The sequence below is a fragment of the Salvelinus namaycush genome, chromosome 26, assembly GCF_016432855.1.
Source record: "Salvelinus namaycush isolate Seneca chromosome 26, SaNama_1.0, whole genome shotgun sequence".
NCBI lineage: Eukaryota > Metazoa > Chordata > Actinopteri > Salmoniformes > Salmonidae > Salvelinus > Salvelinus namaycush.
In genome coordinates, this window is record NC_052332.1 from 19,695,920 (window position 1) to 19,717,718 (window position 21,799).

At 45.2% G+C, this 21,799-nt stretch overlaps 2 protein-coding genes across 2 annotated transcripts in view; one reads left to right on the forward strand and one right to left on the reverse strand.

Annotated features, from left to right (window-relative positions):
- LOC120021726 (tight junction protein ZO-2-like) overlaps positions 1 to 12,195 on the forward strand; it is a 40,443-nt gene extending 28,248 nt beyond the window's left edge. Inside the window, exons 6-24 of the mRNA XM_038965569.1 lie at positions 185 to 905; positions 1,111 to 1,214; positions 1,452 to 1,605; positions 2,594 to 2,705; positions 2,903 to 3,045; positions 3,184 to 3,277; positions 3,433 to 3,583; positions 4,096 to 4,204; positions 4,312 to 4,531; positions 5,701 to 5,885; positions 7,695 to 7,790; positions 8,014 to 8,093; positions 8,269 to 8,479; positions 8,683 to 8,783; positions 9,728 to 9,955; positions 10,152 to 10,253; positions 10,393 to 10,662; positions 11,156 to 11,241; positions 11,417 to 12,195. Coding sequence (XP_038821497.1) covers positions 185 to 905; positions 1,111 to 1,214; positions 1,452 to 1,605; positions 2,594 to 2,705; positions 2,903 to 3,045; positions 3,184 to 3,277; positions 3,433 to 3,583; positions 4,096 to 4,204; positions 4,312 to 4,531; positions 5,701 to 5,885; positions 7,695 to 7,790; positions 8,014 to 8,093; positions 8,269 to 8,479; positions 8,683 to 8,783; positions 9,728 to 9,955; positions 10,152 to 10,253; positions 10,393 to 10,662; positions 11,156 to 11,241; positions 11,417 to 11,582 — 3,333 coding nt within the window. The 3' untranslated portion in view covers positions 11,583 to 12,195. The remainder of the gene's footprint in view (positions 1 to 184; positions 906 to 1,110; positions 1,215 to 1,451; positions 1,606 to 2,593; positions 2,706 to 2,902; positions 3,046 to 3,183; positions 3,278 to 3,432; positions 3,584 to 4,095; positions 4,205 to 4,311; positions 4,532 to 5,700; positions 5,886 to 7,694; positions 7,791 to 8,013; positions 8,094 to 8,268; positions 8,480 to 8,682; positions 8,784 to 9,727; positions 9,956 to 10,151; positions 10,254 to 10,392; positions 10,663 to 11,155; positions 11,242 to 11,416) is intronic.
- A 558-nt stretch (positions 12,196 to 12,753) lies between these two features.
- Positions 12,754 to 20,023, reverse strand: LOC120020987 (amyloid-beta A4 precursor protein-binding family A member 1-like). Its single transcript, XM_038964656.1, has 12 exons — positions 18,683 to 20,023; positions 18,235 to 18,480; positions 18,081 to 18,120; positions 17,780 to 17,925; positions 17,181 to 17,213; positions 16,944 to 17,027; positions 14,446 to 14,658; positions 14,144 to 14,323; positions 13,693 to 13,905; positions 13,280 to 13,399; positions 13,048 to 13,188; positions 12,754 to 12,825 (listed from the first exon to the last, which is right to left on the reverse strand). The coding sequence occupies exons 1-12, from the start codon at positions 20,021 to 20,023 to the stop codon at positions 12,754 to 12,756; spliced, it is 2,829 nt and encodes a 942-aa protein (XP_038820584.1).
- Positions 20,024 to 21,799: the final 1,776 nt, after the last annotated feature.

Here is a 21,799-nt window from a genome sequence, read left to right on the forward strand (position 1 = left end):
GCATGATGTTCATGAATCATGTTGAATTTGTTGTCCTCAAGGCACCATTGAAAATGAGACCCTGGTCTCAATGGATTCCCCTGATTTAAAAAAATAAATAAAAAAATACAAATTGAATAAATAACAGTTGTCAATGATTCCTGATGGTTCAGTCAGTGCCTGATGTGGTCTTTGTTTTTGACAGACGGTCAAGAGGCCCCGGAAGGTTCCGGTAAACCTGCTGAAACGCGCCCCTTCCCCTGATGACCGCGTCTTCAGTAACGACTACAACGATGACTACGACCAGGACCGCCGCAGTGTGTACAGTGGACGCAGCAGTCATCAAGACCGCGACCACAGCCAGGAGAGGGGTGGTTACACAGACGCTGGCTATCAGGGACGGGGCTTTGACCGTGATTACGGTCGAGATGACCGGGGCAGAAGTATGGAGAGGGACCTCCATCCAGACAGGCAGTACAGACGAGACGGGAGCATGGGTCGCACTCTGGACCGTGAACGTAGCCCTGACCGCCGCTACAAAAGCGACCTCACTCTTGACCGCGACCACAGCCCCGATCGGCATTACCGTAGCGAACGGGCCCTTGACCGCGACCCCAGCCCCGACAGGCGTTTCCGTAGTGAACGCACTCTGGACCGCACTAACAGCCCCGACCGACGGTACAGAGCCGATCACAGTCCCGCCCGCAGCCATGGTCGCGACCACAGCTTTGAGCGTAACCGTGAACGTGTTCCCAGTGACCGCGACCACAGGAAAGAGCAGATGAAGAGGAGCGGGAGCAGGGAGCGTCTGGACCGCTCACCCTCCCCCACCGCCATGCCAGTCCCCATGGCCCGCCCCCCTCGGGAGCAGGAGCCCCTGGAGAAACCCCTCAACGTGCTGCTGCTGAAGAACAGGCCCAATGAAGGTCTACATACATACATACATACATACATACATACATACATTTGACATACATACATTTGATTTGACATACATACTGTACTAACACTCCATATTTACAGTGATATATCTCTACTATGCTCATTCCTCTAAGACAGCCTGTGCTAAATGTTTACTATCAGTTAAACCATGTTTTTATGTTTACACCATGTGTTTTGTGTGTGTGTTAGAGTATGGTCTGCGTCTGGGCAGTCAGCTGTTTATTAAGGAGATGACCAGCACAGGTCTGGCCTGCAGGGATGGCAACCTACAGGAGGGAGACATCATACTAAAGGTAGGAAGGGCCTCACATACAGACCACTGTTTCATCTCTGCCCTGGGGGAAGCGGTGTTTCACTGCTGCCTCTTTAAAAGTTGCATGTTATTTTGGCCAAAAACTATAATGGGATTTATCCCCCCCTCCCATATTACTTAAGAATGATCCGTCTCGGACAGTGGGCTACAGATATTATGCGTGTTTGCTACGATACACTGTGAATGTGATTTGACTCTCTTTCTCACTCTGTGTCAGATCAATGGTACAGTGACCGAGAACCTGTCTCTGAGCGATGCAGGGAAGCTGATCGAGAAGTCTCGAGGAAAGCTGCAGCTGGTGGTGCAGAGAGACAGGAGACAGGTCCTGGTCAGGATTCCTCCCCTGGCAGACAGCGACTCTGAGCTCGATGGTGAGAGACCCTCCACTCTCAGTCTCTGTGGCAGCAGCTCCTTTCCTTTTTAAGGAAAACTACATTTTTATGTGGACAGATTCAGAACGGTCCCAGTGCTTTGTAGAAGTTATTCATTGAGAGTGTTTTAACCTACTGTATTGTCTACTGATATGAACATGTATGTTTTCGGTTGTATTGTCCTGTCCATATCTGGTTTTATTGAATTGTCTGTTTTCTTTTTGTTTGATTCTGGCAACAACAACAACGTTTCCCCTTAGGGATAATAAAGTTTTGTTTCAACTTTACTCACCTTCCACCCGACCTGTCATTGGTATAGAGAGAATATGAAACGGTATACCCATGCATGTCAGCCAAACAGACACCTTATTGATGACATTTAGTCTATTCCATCAATAACATTTCACATTTCTATAGAAATAATGCATGAAAAAGAGAACGTGTTCTCTTCAGTGTCACCTGGCTGTCTCTATGGCTACTGGCTCTATTTCGGTATATTTGTCACGTGATCAAAGTGCAGGTTATGATTGGCTTGTGTAATTAAATGGGAGGGTGGGGTGATGCGCTAACCCAAAGCGTTTGAGGGGGGCGTTGTCACACACCCGGGGACTTCTGACCCACTTTGGTCCATTCAGGGACGTGGTGTGTGAGTGCTTGGCAGGGGAATATAATCCCCCCCGATAATCCACTTATTGAATATGACAGAATTTCATTATGTTATGGTCTGAAATGTAGCAAATAAATGTGCGATCTAAGATTGGAACTGCAGCTTCTGTTTTGAGAACAGGGGTGCTTGTCTGTGTGTCAGGTATCTGCAAGAAATGTATCTGTCTGAGGTTTGCTGTGTTTGTCTGTTTTCTCTCCACTCCACTAATACCAAATGTAACATTTCTTATGGGAAAAGTCGAGTTAGTGTTACGTGTATAAAGCCTGACTTGGGTGATCTGTCTGAAGATGAACTAGATGTTGGTAATATTTTGTGTTCCAGATATCTCCGAGATCGAGTCTTACCGCTCCTACTCGCCACAGGATGACCGACGGGCCCCCCACTCAGACCTGTCCTCCCACTCCTCCAATGAGAGGCTCAGAGACAAACCCAGGTAAACAGTCACCCTCTGCTCCCACCTGCTGTATGGATCACTCTTATGTACTGTACCATATAATATTGTCAAGTTGAGATGATATTTACATTGAGTATCTGTACTCCATCACTATGGCATTTTGGAGAAGATGAAAGCCTACTGTAGCTGTGCAGTACTGTTTGAGAACCATGGGATTATGTGTGTTTTACGATCAGGGAGGAACCTACCAGCAGGCTGGCTAAAATGGGCGCTATGCCGACACCGTTCGCCAAGCCGGCGCGAAAACCGGATAGAGTTGTGGAGGACACTCCCCTTCTGCCAGCAGAGAGGGTGGAGCCCCGCCCAGAAACACCCCCAGGTAAGCACAATGACTTTGAATAACTGAATATGGGACATTTTTATTTCCCGTTATCACATTTATCTGTTATATAAGCAGTGCATCAGTTAACTTACCCATGCATCGTACCAATGCTCACCAATGACGATTTCCATTTAGTTTTTACAGCACCGGTAGTAACTGTTGCCCCAAAAGTCCACTCTGCCCCAAAGGTACCACTGACGCCAAGCATAGAGGATCAGGAGATATACGGGTAAGTGTTGGTTCCACAAACAAATCTACAGAGAATGGGTCTAGGGTACAGACCACTAACTCAACAGAGTTGTGTACTCTAATGTAGATTATGAATAGAAATGTACAAATGTTATTAACTTGCCTGTTGTCTTAAATGGATTGTGTGTTGTCCAGGCCCAACACGGTGATGGTGCGTTTCCAGAAGGGGGAGAGCGTGGGGCTGAGGCTGGCGGGAGGAAACGATGTGGGAATCTTCATCGCAGGCGTTCAGGAGGACAGTCCTGCAGAACAGGAGGGTCTTCACACTGGGGACCAGATCATGAAGGTAGGGGAAGGGTTAACTCTTAGTCTTTGTCTTCTTTGGGATCGGTGTCCCTTCCGTGGGACGGTTGAGCTAACGTAGGCTAATGCAATTAGCATGAGGTTGTAAGTAACAAGAACATTTCCCAGGACATAGACATATCTGATATTGGCAGAAAGCTTAAATTCTTGTTAATCTAACTGCACTGTCCAATTTACAGTAGCTAGAACGGCTTTTTTGTCCTTTGTATTATCTTTTACCAGATCTATTGTTTTATATTCTCCTACATTCATTTCACATTTCCACAAACTTCAAAGTGTTTCCTTTCAAATGGTACCAAGAACATGTATATCCTAGCTTCAGGGCCTGAGCTACAGGCAGTTAGATTTGGGTATGACATTTTAGGCGAAAAAAAAGAAACGGGCGGATCCTTGAGAGGATTGTTTGTCATGTTTGTGAAATTCCTCATCTCTGTTCATGAGTGCTTTACATATGATCTCTAATGTTATGTCTTCTGACGTCTTTGTGTCTGTCAGGTGAATAACATGGACTTCAGGGGCATGGTGCGTGAGGATGCTGTCCTGTACCTGCTGGAGATTCCAAAGGGAGAGGATGTCACCATCCTGGCTCAGAGCAAACCTGATGGTGAGTCACGCCTTCACTCTCTAGATAAAGACAAATCTGTCATTTTATTTCAACTCATGTTGCAGGTGAAGTGGTTTGATGTTTGTGGTGTCTGTCCTCTGTTCCAGTCTATAAGGACATCCTGGCATCGGGCAGGGGGGACTCGTTCTTCATCAGGACCCACTTTGAGTATGAGAAAGAGGTTCCCCAGAGCCTGCCCTTCTCCCGAGGGGAGATCTTCAATGTGACTGACACACTCTATGACGGCAAGCTGGGCAACTGGCTAGCCATCCGCACTGACAAAGACAACCAGCTGCTGGAGAAGGGCATCATCCCCAACAAGAGCAGGTGTGTGTGCGCATACAGATGTAAGATCTTAATTTGATCACTCTGTTGCAGGAGAACTTATAGTGTTTTGAGGTAGGGCTGCACGTGGAATCAAATTCAGATTGAAATTGAGCTATTGACATGTGCAATATCCATATCGCAAGAGGCCATGATTTTCTCCTCTTTTTTTGGCACTATTAATACTACAAAAACTAGACTACGGTACCTCCTCCAATGAGATGCACTAGACTGTTCATTCACTCTGTACATGCACAGAGGAATCTGACCAATCACAAGCAGGGTCTCTCACTCTCTGCATGGCTTGCACATGCTGGCCAATCACAATCATCCCGCTTAGAGCGTGCAGTTAAACAGGCATTGATTGCCGATGCATTTTCAAGGGTAAGGACAACGAAGAAACATCCTGCAGAACAGAAATCAGAGGTTATCACTCACCACATAGCCAAAGACATGGTTCCTATTTGTACAGTCCGCAAAGACGGCTTCAAGAGATGATTAACAAGCTGGACAGGAGATACAAGAATCCATCTCGCACATATTTCTCCCAAGTCGCCATCCCAACACTGTATAAAACATTTTACGGCAGATGTTGAAACGTGTCGCATTGAATGAGCGGACCAGACTTCAATATTTGGACACAGGCTGCACCTTGCAATCGGTAAGCTACGTGTTACATGATTTTAAGGCACTTTGACTTATAGTTACAATTATAAAAATGATTGAGGCTACTTTATACATAATTACACAATCATAAGACCCCTATTCCATCTGCAGCCAATGGCTGCCTGAATAAATAATTCACTTAGGTTATTTAAGAACTCATAATGTGATTAATTAATTAGTGCTGTGCTTATAGCAGACTATATTTTGATCATGTTAAAAATGTATCTGTTAATATGTAGGTGTAATAATCCTATCTATTATCATACTGTATGTAGCCTATAACAATGTTGGAAGATATTTGTTTAATTTGGCTTTGTATTCAGTTGGCACCGTATGTAGTAATTCATATGATCTCAATTTTAGAAGTGATGTTCTCTACCTTGACAGTAGTTTTAACCATGTCTGATGGAATTGCCAAGTTTTCACCCAAGTGTTTGAAAATGGCAATGTGTGTGTGATTGAGACTAAGTACTAATTTATGATTCCTGGTGTTCTCTGCTTCTCAGGGCAGAACAAATGTCGAATGTGCAGAATGCCCAGAGAGGAACAGCCAATGACAGAGGAGACTTCTGGAGGTTGAGGGGTCAAAGGGCGGCGAAGAAGAAGGACCTCCGTAAGAGCAGAGAGGATCTGACTGCCACCCCTGTCACCACTCGCTTCTCTGCCTACGAGAGGGTGGTCTTACGAGAAGGTACGTCTCCCAACGCAAAATACTCCTATCTCCTGTTGGGGTGTGGTCTAAGAGCCACTTGATTGGATAGAACAGAATAAGTTCTAAACTTTCGATTGAACTTAACGATCAACTGAATTATTAGGAACTGAATTATTAGGAACTTTCTCATAATGGATTGCACAGACAAACTATATAGCATGTCTAACCAGAGCTACAGTTGAAGTCGGAAGTTTACATACACTTAGGTTGGAGTCATTAAAACTCGTTTTTCAACCACTCCACAAATTTCTTGTTAACAAACTATAGTTTTGGCAAGTCGGTTACGACATCTACTTCGTACATGACACAAGTCATTTTTCCAACAATTGTTTACAGACAGATTATTTCACTTATAATTCACTGTATCACAATTCCAATGGGTCAGAAGTTTACAAACACTAGGTTGACAATGCCTTTAAACAGCTTGGAAAATTCCAGAAAAGTATGTCATGGCTTTAGAAGCTTCTGATAGGCTAATTGACATCATTTGAGTCAATTGGAGGTGTACCTGTGGATGTATTTCAAGGCCTACCTTCAAACTCGGTGCCTCTTTGCTTGACATCATGAGAAAATCAAAAGAAATCAGCCAAGACCTCAGAAAAGACAATTGTAGACCTTCACAAGTCTGGTTCATCCTTGGGAGCAATTTCCAAACGCCTGAAGGTACAACATTCATCTGTACAAACAATAGTACGCAAGTATAAACACCATGGGACCACAAATCCGTCATATCGCTCAGGAAGGAGACGTGTTCTGTCTCCTAGAGATGAATGTACTTTGGTGCGAAAAGTGCAAATCAATCTCAGAACAACAGCAAAAGGACCTTGTAAAGATGCTGGATGAAACGGGTACAAAAGTGTCTATATCCACAGTAAAATGAGTCCTGTATCGACAACATGAAAGGCCGATCAGCAAGGAAGAAGCCACTGCTCCAAAACCGCCATAAAAAAGCCACACTACGGTTTGCAACTGCACAAAAGTCATAGATTTTGAAGAAATGTCCTCTGGTCTGATGAAACAAAAATAGAACTGTTTGGAGGAAAAGGGGGAAGTATTGCAAGTCGTGAAACACGGGGGAGGCAGCATCATGTTGTGCGGGTGTTTTGCTGCAGGAGGGACTGGTGCACTTCACAAAATAGATGGCATCATGAGAAAGGAAAATTATGTGGATATATTGAAGCAACATCTCAATATATAAGTCATGAAGTTAAAGCTTGGTCGCAAATGGGTCTTCCAAATGGACAATGACCCCAAGCATACTTCCAAAGTTGTGGCAAAATGGCGTTAGGACAAGAAAGTCAAGGTATTGGAGTGGCCATCACAAAGCCCTGACCTCAATCCTATAGAACATTTGTGGGCAGAACTGAAAAAGCTTGTGCAAACCTGACTAAGTTACACCAGCTCTGTCAGGAGGAATGGGCCAAAATTCACCCAACTTATTGTGGGGAGCTTGTGGAAGGCTACCCGACACGTTTGACCCAAGTTAAACTATTTAAAGGCAATGCTACCAAATACTAATTGAGTGTATGTAAACTTCTGACCCACTGGGAATGTGATGAAAGAAATAAAAGCTGAAATCATTCTCTCTGCTATTATTCTGACATTGCACATTATTAAAATTAAGTGGTGATCCTAACTGACCTAAAACAGGGAATTTTTACTAGGATTAAATGTCAGGAATTGTGAAACTGAGTTTAAATGTATTTGGCTAAGGTGTATGTAAACTTCCGACTTCAGCTGTATATTACAGATGTGAGATACTAACCGTGTGTCTGTTTTGATCCTCAGCTGGCTTCAGGAGACCAGTGGTTGTGTTTGGGCCCATTGCAGACGCAGTCAATGAGAAACTGGCCAACGACCTGCCTGAGGAGTTTGTCATAGCCAGTGAGTATGGTGCTCTTAACTTCTGCTTGTGAACGAAGGTGCATCATGTATTTACGTTAGGTGCGCTCAATTTAGTATTTTTAATTTCAATGGAATAGTTCCAAATTTGTTCACCCTGCGCTGACCGGGCATTCTAAATTGAGCATTGCCTTATGGCTTCTATTATCATGTGTGTTTATGTAGTATTGGTGAGAAGCTGATGTGTTTTTGTTTGACCACACAGAGACCGAGCCCAAGGATGCAGGCGCTGACAAGTCCTCCGGTGTGGTGAGACTCAATACCATTCGTCAGATCATCGAACAGGTAAACGCGACCACCACCGGCGTCTTCATCCTCCCCATTTTAATCATCATTGCCATCATCTTCATACACCCCTTACCTTCATCACCGTAGTCATCATCCTCCACCTTACTCTTCTTCACTGTCATCTTCTCCAGCTTCCCTCTCACATTGACCCTGTCCTTCCCTGTCTCCCCAGGACCGCCATGCCCTGCTGGACGTGACTCCCAAGGCAGTGGACACCCTGAACTACACCCAGTGGTACCCCATTGTGGTGTTCCTCAACCCGGACAGCAAGGGGGGCGTCAAGACCATGAGGAACCGCCTTGTGCCCGGCTCCAGTCGCAGCGCCCGCAAACTCTACGAGCAGGCGGTCAAAATGAGGAAGACCTGTTCCCACCTCTTCACTGGTCAGTCACACACACAGCAGCTCCTCTGTATATGGCACTGTAGATGTCACTGATGCTAGTCCCCAGGTGAATCCCTAGTATTATGAAGCCCAAACACTAGGGTTGGTCTATTGAGGCCACATTGTTTCAGTAATAAACTATGATTAAGCTGTATTTCTCCTGTTTCTGTTGTGCCAATCATTCTGGTTTGTTTCTATGGACAGCGACTGTTGACCTGAACTCTGCCAATGACGGATGGTATGGGAGTGTGAAAGACTCTATCCGGGCACAGCAGGAGCGGGCTGTGTGGATCTGTGAGGGCAAGGTAAGCTCTGTTTTTATTTAATACATATACACTGAACAAAAATATAAATGCAACATTTTAAGTGTTGGTCCCATGTTTCTTGAGCTGAAAAAAACGATTCCTGAAATTTTTCACACACACACAAAGCTTATTTCTCTCAAATGTTGTGTACCAATTTGTTTAGATCCCTGTTAGTGAGCATTTCTGATTTGCCAAAATAATCCATCCGCCTGATAGGTGTGGCATATCAAGAAGCTGATTAAACAGCATGATCATTACACAGGTGCACCTTGTGCTGGGGACAATAAAAGGACACTCTAAAATGTGCAGTTTTGTCTCACAACACAATGCCACAGATGTCTAAAGTTTAAGGGAGCGTGCAATTGGCATGCTGACTGCAGGACTGTGCACAAAAGCCGTTGCCAGAGAATTGAATGTTCATTTCTCTACGATAAGCCGCCTCCAATGTAATTTTAGACAATTTTGTAGTACGTCACCCATTGAGCATGTTTGGGATGCTCTGGATTTACGTGTATGACAGCATGTTCCAGTTCCCAACAATATCCACCAACTTCACACAGCCATTGAAGCGGAGTGAGGCAACGTTCCACAGGCCACAATCAACAGCCTGATCAACTCTGTGAAGGAGCTGTGTCGCGCTGCCTGAAGCAAATGGTGGTCACACCAGCTACTGACTGGTTTTATGATCAATGCCGCTACTTTTTTTTTGTGACCAGTCATATGAAATCCATACATTAGTGCCTAATGAATTTATTTCAATTGACTGATTTCCTTATATGAACTGTAACTCAGTAAAATCTTTGAAATTGTTGCGTTTTTATATTTTTTACACACACACACAGAGCGCAACAATTTCTAAGATATTTATATACTTACAGTGAATTTGTGTACTGTATGTAGTGTCTTTGTGTGTCTTTCATACCAACTTGCGTCCTTTCTTTCAGTTGGACGGCTCTGAAGAGGAACTGGATATCCATGATGACCACATGTCATACCTGTCAGCGATGAGCGCCGATTACCTGAGCATGGACAGCCGACTGACCAGCGACTTCGACGACACGGCCGACGAGGGTGGGGCTTACACCGACAACGAGCTGGACGAGCCAATGGACGAGCCCCATCAGCCGGTGTCGGCCATCAGCCGCTCCTCAGAGCCCGTACTGCCAGAGGAGGTGGGTGTGCTTTACTACTGTCAATCACTAGCGCTCATTGTCAATCACTCATCCAGTGTCAGATGGAGACCGGAATGTCTCAAGTGTACTCCATTAATCTGTCAATCTCTCATTGCCAGTCAACAATCTTGACTTGTTGTGTTGACATACTGTATGTATATCTGACATATGTACATCCCTCCATTCCCACCTGTAGAGACGCCATCCTGCCCCCATACCTCGTATGAGGAGATCAGGGAGCAGAGAGGTGCTGAGAGACCCCAGCCCGCCCCCCACCTTCGTCCCTGAGCCCCCCAAGGTGAGACCACCTTGAACCCCACCCTCAGCGCTCAACCCCAAACCCTGTACCACATTTTGTGCTTGCTTTTAAGACTTAAAATACTCAGGCTATATAAGTGCTTGCTAAATTACCGTAATATCCTCTTCTATTGCACCAGGTAAGGGTTCAGTCTCGAGGGGGCTATGACTCCCACTCCAGCAGCACCATTAGCAGTGACGCGGCCGGGGGGTCCAAGCCCGCCCCGCCCCCCGTGGCCCTCAAGCCCACCCTAAGGGCCCTCAGCCAGTCATCTGAGGACCACAGTGTCCAGGGGGGAGAGGACCCGGCTAACCGCTCATTCATTGGCAAGGTGAAGGCCTTCGAAAAGATGGACCACCTGGCCAGAGCCCAGAGGATGCTGGAGCTCCAGGAGGCCGAGCAAGCACGGGTCAGTACTACTGGTGGAAAACAGACAGTAACTCCCCCAGCAGTAAGATGTAATGCCTCATAAAATAACCAAATGGATCTACAGGGGAAAGTGATAATTTCATATATTCTGATTTAAATGTTTTATTGCAAGTACCAAAAGGTATATTCAAGTGCATGCAGTTGAAGTCGGAAGTTTACATACACTTAGGTTGGAGTCATTAAAACAATTTAAAGGCAATGCTACCAAATACTAATAGTGTATATAAACTTCTGACCCACTGGGAATGTGATGAAAGAAATCATTCTCTCTACTATTATTCTGACATTTCACATTAAAATAAAGTGGTGATCTAAGATGGGGATTTTTTACTGGTATTAAATGTCAGCAATTGTGAAAAACTGAGTTGAAATGTATTTGGCAAAGGTGTATGTAAACTTCCAACTTTATGTTCATAATGTACAGTATGTGCGTTGACACAACTGTCAAACTCCTCCTGCTCTCTTGACTGTAGTTGGAAATAGCCCAGAAGCACCCAGACATCTATGCAGTCCCAGTGAAACTACCAAAGCCCAACCACAACCGCCCACAGCCAATAGGGTAAGTTCATCTATTTAACCTTGTCGGTCACCACACAAATGTTAATTTTTACCTAACTTTCCACTGCCTGTCAGGTTGGGTTCAGGTTGTGTTGAATATATTTATTTTTTTACAGACTCAATGCCCAACAATCTGAATGAACGAAAATGTCTCTCTCGCTCTCCTGTGTGTCCAGCTCCAGCTCCAACCCAGAGCCCCAGACTCCGTCCTCCAGGCCACCGTACTCTGAGAGCAGGGGTCACTACGACGACGATGAGGAAGAGTACCGCAGACAGCTGGCCAACCAGACCAGACGAGGCTACTACAGCAACCCCCAGAAATACAAAGACACCGAGATGTAGGACAGACAGATCCACCTGTTACACCTTACTGTGGTTACTCAAACACCCTATCCCTGTGCCTGTCCTGAGGCCCCACCTAGTGGCAGGACGATATATCCCATTCAGGTGTGTCCTTACATTGACTGTTTGCCTCACTGTGTGGATGGCGTATATGCCTTTTAACCTCCCAACCCCGTGATGGGTAGTGTTTGATGTTCACCCTCAGTCATATTTATCCAAACCAATAGGGTTCGAGTACACTTTTTATAACCATGTGTGTATATATTTGATCTCTTTACATGTTATAAATCTTATTTCAATGTAACAAATAATGCTTATCTGGACAGACATGGGGTATTCTGTCTCCAGCTGGCCTGTAATCTCTCATTGCATACCCTTTGATTTACTGTACTGTCCTTTTGTGTATTTTAATACTAGAGATCAGCGCATACAAAGTGCCTTTTATAGTGTAGCAGTCAGCACTAGGCTCTGAGGTGATGGACAAAACATGCCAGTTTACATACAACCTGAGACACAATCACATTTTTATGGCATATGCGCTATTCTTGTTTTATCAGGAGTGTCACCCGTCTATTTGATTCATGCGGCTAGTTAACTTTCTCAAATAAATCTATTTTAAACGTTCATTTGTGTCATGTCTTAGTTCATTCTATAAATAGTGGTGACTGTTGTGTTTCTAATGCAGCCTCAGGCCTGATGGTTTCTGGGAGTTCATTCAACCAGGTGCAAATTATTGCAATGTCCTTAGATGTTGCAGCTGTGCTGAGTTACATGCAAGTGGTTTTGGTCCAATGAAAAGCTCACATTTGGGTTACCACACCCCCATGGAGACAGTTTACAGTACATTCATAGGATCCTGAAAGACCAAAGGTATTCCTTGCTCTGTTTTTCCTCAATATGCATATTTAAATTCAGCTATCTGGTTACTGATCAAACATCAATCTGCCTGGTAAATTACTTTGTGCTGTTTTACTTCAGAAATGCACCTGTCATTCATGTTTAACAGGTTCAGATTAAGGCAAGTCAGTGCGGAGTGGCATGAAAATACTTTGATTTTAAGCAAACAGTGATGTGAAAATCAAATACGTGGCTGATAAATGTAATGAAGTAAAATCCTCTTGATGTGAACTGGAATGGAGAGTTTTGTCCAGGGAGGGAGAGAGAGCAAGTCTCAGATGTAGACAGGCTGTTCCTGGGCAGTCAATAGACGGTACATGGCTGCAGGCATCGTCTTCATGTGGATCTGCAGCACAAAGAAGTAACACACAGGTTGATGATCAAAATACAGCAGAGCATAGTTTTCCTGACGTTTTGAATTGACTGTCAATTCTATCTCCACTTCATAAATTAATTGTAATGCCATTTACAGATTCAATTAGGATTATTTCAACTCATGACTGTATTTAAGTTCTTGACCTCGAACACTAGACTTTATTACATGTTACTGTTGCGTGTGTTCTTATACCTCTCCCACTGCATTTGACAGGACGTGAACAATCTTCTCATGAGGTGTAGCCACCACACTCTGACCGTTGATATCAATGATGCGATGACCGACACGGACCCCTCCTCTCTCAGCAATGCCCCCCCTCATCAGGCTGCAGATCTTTACAGGAGGAGAGGGACACAAACAGCTGAAAATAAACTACAATAAATCTAATCGTCATCTCTTTTCCCCCCATTGTCATGATACCCACAATGCCATTCTGTACGCTGAAGCCCAGCTGGTATCGGAGGTCTGGTCTGCGGATCAGCACCATAGTGACGGGGGGACACCTGACGATGTTCAACTTAATCTTGGACTGGGCCTTCAGACCCTGGGGGGACAGATTAGGGGTGGTTTATAACAGGAGGAGACAGCCAAGGGAAAAAATGTACTTACAGCACCGCCTGGTCAAGCAGTCAAAGTCAATTGTTTTCTGTGTGTGCCAGCTTGCAGAGGAGTAGGCTATTTAGATTTAAAACAGACTTTGTCTGCCTGACCACAAGTGCATTTGCATTTTCAGCAGAAATGCACAGTTGGGCTGCAGTGACACAAAGAGAGAAAAGGTGAAGGCCGGGAGATGAGGGAAAGAGGCTGAAAGAAAGGTGAAACACGAGAAAGGCAAACCTTGATGATACTCTGGCAAGTGGAGAGGGGCAGTCCAACCAGACTGGTTCCATTGATGGTCATGATCTGGTCACCAATGTTGAGTCGACCAGACTTCTCCGCAGGCCCAGAATGCATCATGCTAGCGATGATGACGGTGGGCAGAATAGAGCCCCAGCCTGACTCCACTATGACCACACCCAGCATCTCTCCCTTCTGCTTCTCTATGTAAACCTGCAATAGGATACACACAGAACAAATGCCACTACTTACACCAATAAGGTCGAGGCAAATGTTCACTTGAATGTCTTCATGATTTCAGTTAGCCCTTCTTGTTAATGCAATGCTATGTGTATTACAGGTCTACACCTCGCACTGTTTTAGAACTAATAGGCATTGCCACTAAGGTCTAAAATCCCATAGCAAAATACTAAGCACCCAACACTGGCCTGCCCCCTGGTGGTTGACTCACATCTCTGCAGTTCTCTGACTTGGAGAAGTGGATGAGGTCATCGTTGTACATGTCCTGAGTGTTGAGCAAGTCGCTGTACTCCCTCTGACTCAGGTCCTCTGGGTCGATGCCATTGGCCCGCAGGAACTCCTGGTATGCCACACTGAAGGCCTGGCCAATAGACTGGGCTATGAGCTGGGCCTGGACAGAGGGTAAGAGTGGCATCAAATACAATGGAGGCATATTACGTTGTATGTCACAAAGTTCCTTCATACACACACTTGTGTCCGAGTCAAACAAATCATTTGTAAACACACACTTACATCCTCCGACTCAAACACGTGGCAGACCATCCTGTACTGGGGGAGGTCGTCGCGGGCTGGGCTGTTGGTGTGGTCAGAGTGGTCAGTTGTATGGTTCAGATGTTCCTGAGCGCTCCTGGAACGTACCATCTTCCCCCTGGCCATCAGCACCACCATGTTGCCTATGTCAGCAATGTAGGAGATGGTCCTCAGTGGCAGGTCCATCATGGACGCCTGATAGGAACACAGGATAAGGACATGGTTATGTGGCTGTAGAGGGAAAGAGGTGTTTGGCAGTATTGTATGTGGATGTAGTTTAAGTGTGTGTGTGGAGAGGTAAGTTTGATAACTATGCCGTTCCACCAATTAGGTGGCAAATAAAAATGAAATGTTCACCTAATTGTAAAATTGTCATTTAGAGCACATGTTCAACTTCATTAAAAAAAAAAAAAAATCCCATCTCAAGAGGCTAAATTTAAAAAAATGACTATAGTAAGTGCCCAATAAAGTAACAGGGTTGACGATTTCATCTTAAATCAGCCATAAATCCCCTTGTGACACGGGGAATGGAAGCTTGTTGTGTACAACAGGGAAGGGCAATTGAATGCAAAAAAAATGAAATTTTGCCTGCCTATCTATGGGTAATAGGGTTGACGTGTTATGCTTGACCCACTCAGTTGTCCACCACAAAATGGACAAAGGGTAGAACCAGCTCACCTGCTTTATCACTATAATTTGGCAATTAGATGTTCAATGTTTCTTTTGAAAAAATATTTTAAAAGGAATAGTTTCACCATATTAAAAATGAGAGTTCAGTTCACGTAACAGGGTTGACCTTAAATGAGGGACAGACGTAAATGAATCACTAACCACATGAAATAAATAATAATCTTCAGAAATTACTTTGTCAAAGCTACAAAATAACTAGGGCTTTACAATGATGGTGAATACTTGGGAGACATTTTGGGTTTAAGTGGGTTAAAACCTGTTTGGGCTAGGCATCCCGCTAGCGGGACAACTTCCGGTGAAACTGGAGGGCGCGCAATTTAAATAAATAATCATTCAAATTATGGATATTAAACATTTAGGTACATATCGGTTGAAAGCTTAAATTATTGTTAATCTAACTGCACTGTCCGATTTACAGTAGCTATTACAGCGAAAACATGCCATGAGATTGTTTGAGGACGGCGCCCCACATCAAAATATTTTTACACCGGCACAGGTTTCATAAATTCACAAATAGCGATTAAATATTCACTTACTTTTTGAAAATCTTCCTCTGATTTGTCATCCAAAGGGTCCCAGCTATAACATGTAGTGTCGTTTTGTTAGATAAAATCATTCTTTATGCCAAAAAGTCTGTTTAGTTGGCGCCATCGATTTGAGTAATCCACTCGTTCAATATTATTTTTTTAACCTTAATTTAACTAGGCAAGTCAGTTAAGAACAAATTCTTATTTTCAATGACGGCCTAGGAACAGTGGGTTAACTGCCTTGTTCAGGGGCAAAACGACAGATCTTTTACCTTGTCAGCTTGGGGATTCGAACTTGCAACCTTTCGGTTACTAGTCCAATGCTCTTACCACTAGGCTATCTGCCGTCCCAACAAGCAGAGAAAGGAATCCAAAAATCTACCCCTAAACTTTGCTTCAACAAGTCAAAATACGTTTCTATTAACTCCTCAGATACCCTCAAATGTAATCAAACTATAATATTTCGTACAGAAAGAAGTATGTTCAATAGGAAACCGATTTTAGCAGGTGCGTCCTGTCTTCATGGCGTGCAGACACGAATTTCCAAGACTGTGTCCCTGTAGTAAAACTGATATTACTTATTCGTTTTTGAAGTTAAAAGCCTGAAACCTTGAACATAGACTGCTGACACCCTGTGGAAGCCATAGGAATTGCATACAGGGAACTCATTTTCAGTATGACCTTATGCTTGCCATTCTAAGAGGATGGTCTCTCAAAAAATGAACATTCCGGTTGGTTTTTCTTTGGATTTTCTCCTACCATATCTATTGTGTTATATTCTCCAACATTATTTTAACATTTCTACAAACGTCAACGTGTTTTCTTTCCAATGGTACCAATGATATGCATATCCTGGCTTCAGGGCCTGAGCAACAGGCAGTTTACTTTGGGCACGTCATTCAGGCGGAAATTTTGAAAAAAGGGGCCTAGCCCTAAGAAGTTTAAAATCGTTCTAGAAGTCACAGAGGGTGCACGGAGGGAAATATCAATATGCCGAATTTTGGCACTAGCATTTATTGAACTCTCCATGTGGTCTATACTAAAGCTCACTTAATTTAATATAACAGGCTTTTAACATCCAATATTGGTGCACAATTTCTACTTAAAATATTAAAAGGGTCGCACGCAACAGGCACTCATTTCATGGAACGACCCAATTAACGCCGGGATTACTAAGACTATAGCGATTGTTTGGTACCTGTAACATAGCAGTCGCTATCCTTGAGTGAGTCCATGTTAAGGTCAATATTATACAGTATTTACCTGAGTTTCTGCATTCAGCACTTTGATCCTCTGTGTAGACATGAAGAGATCCACTTCAGTGGAAGAAGGAATCTCACCCCCAGTCTGCACATTTAGGGAGAGGAGAGCATCACTTCAACGACAGAAGACATTCAAACAACCATTACAGACAAACAGTAAATATGACTTAGAATAATTTTTAAAAAGACACAGAACAGACAGAAAAAATATGTTACAGCCGTAATACTGTCACTGTACCTTCTTTCTGTTTTTAGCTTGCTTTTGTGCGGTCTGCCGGATAGAATAGCAAAAGCAAGAGAGAGAGAGAGCGTTCAAGACAGTGCTCCGTCAAGAATAGTAAGATGGGGCTAGGGTATGGACGACACTGGATTGGCCATCCCATTTTGTGTGTGTGTGTGTGTGTGTGTGTGTGTGTGTGTGTGTGTGTGTGTGTGTGTGTGCGCCTTGTGTGGGCAGGTGGTGATTTAAGCCGTCTACCACATCTGACAAAAGTTACTGGCCCAGAGGTTATGAAGCAAACATCCTCAAAAGTTGCCCCTTCATCAATGTGACATTAGCACCCCTCAAGAAACAAACAGACTGCATGTGATAACAACATAGACTGACAGATGCCATGGGCATTCTTCAATACTTCTTTATGGACATGAAATAATGTTATTTGGCAGATGTATCAATAGCTATTTAGTAAAAATGTAATGCACAATATAATGCACATAATTATACGGAACTAAGGACATGAGAATGATTACTGCCTGTCACTTAAAAGATGGAAAAGTGAAGGAATGACAAAGGGAAGAGTATTCGGTCCTAGCTGATGTGACCCCCGTGTGGCTCACCCTGACACGGCTCATAGCCTCCTGGGCCTGCTGCATGCGGGCACTCTTAGTGGGAGTCCTCTCTGACAGCAGGTGGGTGGAGCCCAGGTAGCTGGCTGCAAAAATGATGCCATCAATAAGGTCCTGTGGGTCACATGGCCCTGGGACTGTGGACAAGACGGTCATTGAGGTTGGCGACAATCAATGGTCATCACTTTTGATTTGAGTGAAAACACAGCAAAGCTGTACACCACAGCAAAGCTTTATCTACAAAAACATTCCGCCTATCTCACTAATGACCCCCAACCACAGAGACACTCACCTTCCACGTATGTAGGGAAGGACGGCATATGCCTCTGGATCTGAAATGAAAACAGAATATTACTATTATACATCAGTAATGGTGACAGTAACAGTAGAATAGCACTTCTCTTTCCACAGTGGTGCGTGTGACACAGTGCAGAGCAGTCACTTACCTCCTCAATGGATGGTGGCCTAGGCGGCTCCCTCTGATCTCTATGCTCCCTCTGATGAACCTGGTGTGTTCTGGAGGACTCTGCCCTCACAGGACAGACATGCTCTGGGACTGGCACCAGAACTCGGGATGGAACTCGGGATGGGGCTGTAACTCGGGATAGGGCTGGAGCTGGTACTGGAACATGGACCGGGGCTGGAACTCGGGCTGGGACTAGGTTATAGTGCGAAGGAGACTGAGAGACAGGCTGTAGGACAGATTAAGAGATACATGAGAGAAAACCTCAATTGATTTCTGGTGGCACATTTAAACAGGAGTAGATAACATTATTACCACAGAGATCACTCTTATCACTGATGCAATAAATGGACTAACATCCATTCTACTCCACTATGTAAACATTTCAAAATGGTGATTTCTGTAGTGATCCAGGGCTGGCTCATACTCACGTTGCCTCCCGGTGGCTGCTCTGGGGAGGATTCGTCCTCATTAGGACTGACCTCCGGTCTCATCACCCACACAGGCTCTATGTGCTGGTCAGGAGTGTAGGGCGAGCGCACCGTCTTTGTCTTCACCTCCTCTATGGCCTCTCGGATGTTCCTGATGGCCAGAGAGATAGCATCCCCTGAGCATGTGACACTGTCCTCGGAAAGGCCTTCCACTGGAGTTCGGAGCTCCATCCCGGCCTGCTCATCCTGGAGCTCACCTGAACCAGGCTGCCCAGAGCTGGGACGCTCTGACTGGGCTTCACCTTGCACGTTCCAGGGAGGTGGCCCCAGGCTTTGGGATCTGGGGCTTTCTTTGAGGCTGTCGCCCTCCCCGTCAGACGTAGTGTCATCGTAATGGTGTAGTCTTGAGCCGACTGAGCGTCCCTGCCAATGGGGGCTGGTCTGTGGTAACCCCACATCCCTACCTGGCCAGGAGTCACGGGGTTGGGGTTCAGTGTCTGTAGCTCCCTTATAAATATGCTCCCTCTGTCTATGACTGTAGGGCCCTGGGTGAGGTTCTGAATATGGCTCAGAGTCAGCCTCAGATCTCCTGTCTGGATAATTAATCAATTTCAAGGGTTCAGGGAAAGACTGGGGGTAGGATTTTGCATAGGGCTCTGTGTAGGATTCTGTGACAGATTCTGACTGTGGGTAGGACTCATTATAAAATTCTGCATAGGTCTTAGGATACGAGTCTCTGAAGGTGAAGGATTTGGGGTGGGACAGTGGAGAATCAGTGCAGCTCTCATCATCAGGCATTATGTCATTTTCATAGGTGGGGCTTGGGCTAAACTCGTCACTACATTGGTCCGAGTTCTCAGACTGAAGTGGAGGGGGCAAGAATGGTGATTGGTGAGGAGGTGAACTCAGGGGCGGAGCCTCCATGCTTAGCGAGGCAGCACTCTCAGTGTCAGAACAGTACTCATTAGTTCCATCTTCCTGGTCATCCTCTACCAGATCCCTCTTGCTTCTGTCTTCTTCTACCAGACCGGTCTCTTTTAGATCCCCCTTTCCATGGTCCCCCTCCCTCTGGTTCTCTAGGTCTGTCTGGTTGTCAAATCCACTTTGAGTACTAACAGACTGCGTTATGGATGAGCTGTACCCTTCCTCTTCTTCCTCCTGAGGTTGGGGAGACTCTATGTTGGGAAGGGGTGGATGCAGGTCTTGGGAAGGGGGATCAGGGGCAGTAGGACATGGTGTGTGGTGTGTGGGGGTAGGAGAGGTACCAGCAGTAAGGTCAGGTGCTCCACTGTTCTGTGTGTGGTGGGGTGGACAGGAGTGTGGCGGGTGCTGCTGCTTCATTGTTGCGGGACCAGTCATGTCCCTCTGTTCAGTCAGGGGAGTGCCAGATGACTGTTGCAGTTGAAACGGTGGGGCATGGGTGTCTTGGCCGTCTCTCGTCGGCGGTCTCTGTCCGTGAACTCTGACCCTGGGCTCTCCCTGGCGGCGGCAGCGGGCCACGCCAGGGCGGGGCGGCTGGGTGTGGCGAGGAGGCTCCATGTCTGCTCCCTCACACTGTCTGGATGGGCCCTGCCCTGAGGGAGTTCGCCTACGGTGCCGTGCAGGGCCGCGGCCCGAGCCTTGGTGCGGAATAGGAGGATGATGGTGGTGGTGATGATCCTGCCCATCTTGACCGAGCATTTGGCAGGGTCTCCAACTTCTCCGGACAGGGACCCCTTCTCCCCCCCCTTCTCCTGATGTGCCATTGGGTTGCCGGTTTCTGGAAGCAGGTGAAGCCTTATGGTCATCCAAGACAGCATCACCTAGCCCCTCCCCCTGCTGCTTGTAGCTCATCACTCTGCTGTGGTCTGTTTACCTTTAGAACATGGTCCTTCCATCTCCTAGGAGACACCACTCACAGCACTGCCTGCAGGGAGACAGGAAATGAATGTGAACAGATAGTTCAGGGGTTATGTAGCACTTCCGGGTTGGAGCGAGTAGTCGCATTCCGCATTCCGCTTCGCTCCACAGGTAGTATTACCATTTCATTTTCATTTTCATTACAGTACAACGGTTTGATTTGTTTGATCTTAGCTGGCTACATAGCCGTCTTTGTATCAAAGATAATTGTGTAGTTATTGAGGTTCGCTAGCCAGCTATTTTCGTCCTAACGTAACGTAACGTAGTCAACACTGCTAGCTAGCCAGCTAGCCACCGAATAGCAGCACTGTAGAAACGATTGCATTACAACGGAACGACTTGATTAGTGTAGTGTTAGCTAGCTACACAGTTGTCTTTGCTATCTTTGATTTGTTTGATCTTAGCTAGCTACTTAGCTAGCTACATAGCCGTCTTTGTATCAAAGATAATTGTGTAGTTATTGAGGTTCGCTAGCCAGCTATTTTCGTCCTAACGTAACGTAACGTAGTCAACACTGCTAGCTAGCCAGCTAGCCACCGAATAGCAGCACTGTAGAAACGATTACATTACAACGGAACGACTTGATTAGTGTAGTGTTAGCTAGCTACATAGTTGTCTTTGCTATCTTTGTATCTAAGATAATTGTGTAGTTTTGAGTAATTATCGGTTAGCTAGCCAGCTATTTTCGTCCGCCGCGCTGCCGTTCTCCTACCTAGTCAACACTGCTAGCTAACACTGCTAGCTAGCCAACTTCTACCGAATAGCAGCACTGTAGAAACTTACATTACAACGGAACGACTTGATTAGCGTAGTGTTAGCTAGCTACATAGTTGTCTTTGCTGTCCTTGTATCCAAGATAATTGTGTAGTTTAGAGAAATTTAGAGAAATTGTCGAGGTTACCTAGCCAGTTAGAGGTTACCTAGCCAGCTACACTTTCAAACAAAGTCAACAACGCAGCCACTGCTAGCCAGCCTACTTCACCAGCCAGCAGTACTATATCATTTTAGTCAATAAGATTATTATATATTTTTTTTTTTGCAACGTAAGCTTAACTTTCTGAACATTCGAGACGTGTAGTCCACTTGTCATTCTAATCTCCTTTGCATTAGCGTAGCCTCTTCTGTAGCCTGTCAACTATGTGTCTGTCTATCCCTCTTCTCTCCTCTCTGCACAGACCATACAAACGCTTCACACCGCGTGGCCGCCGCTACTCTAAC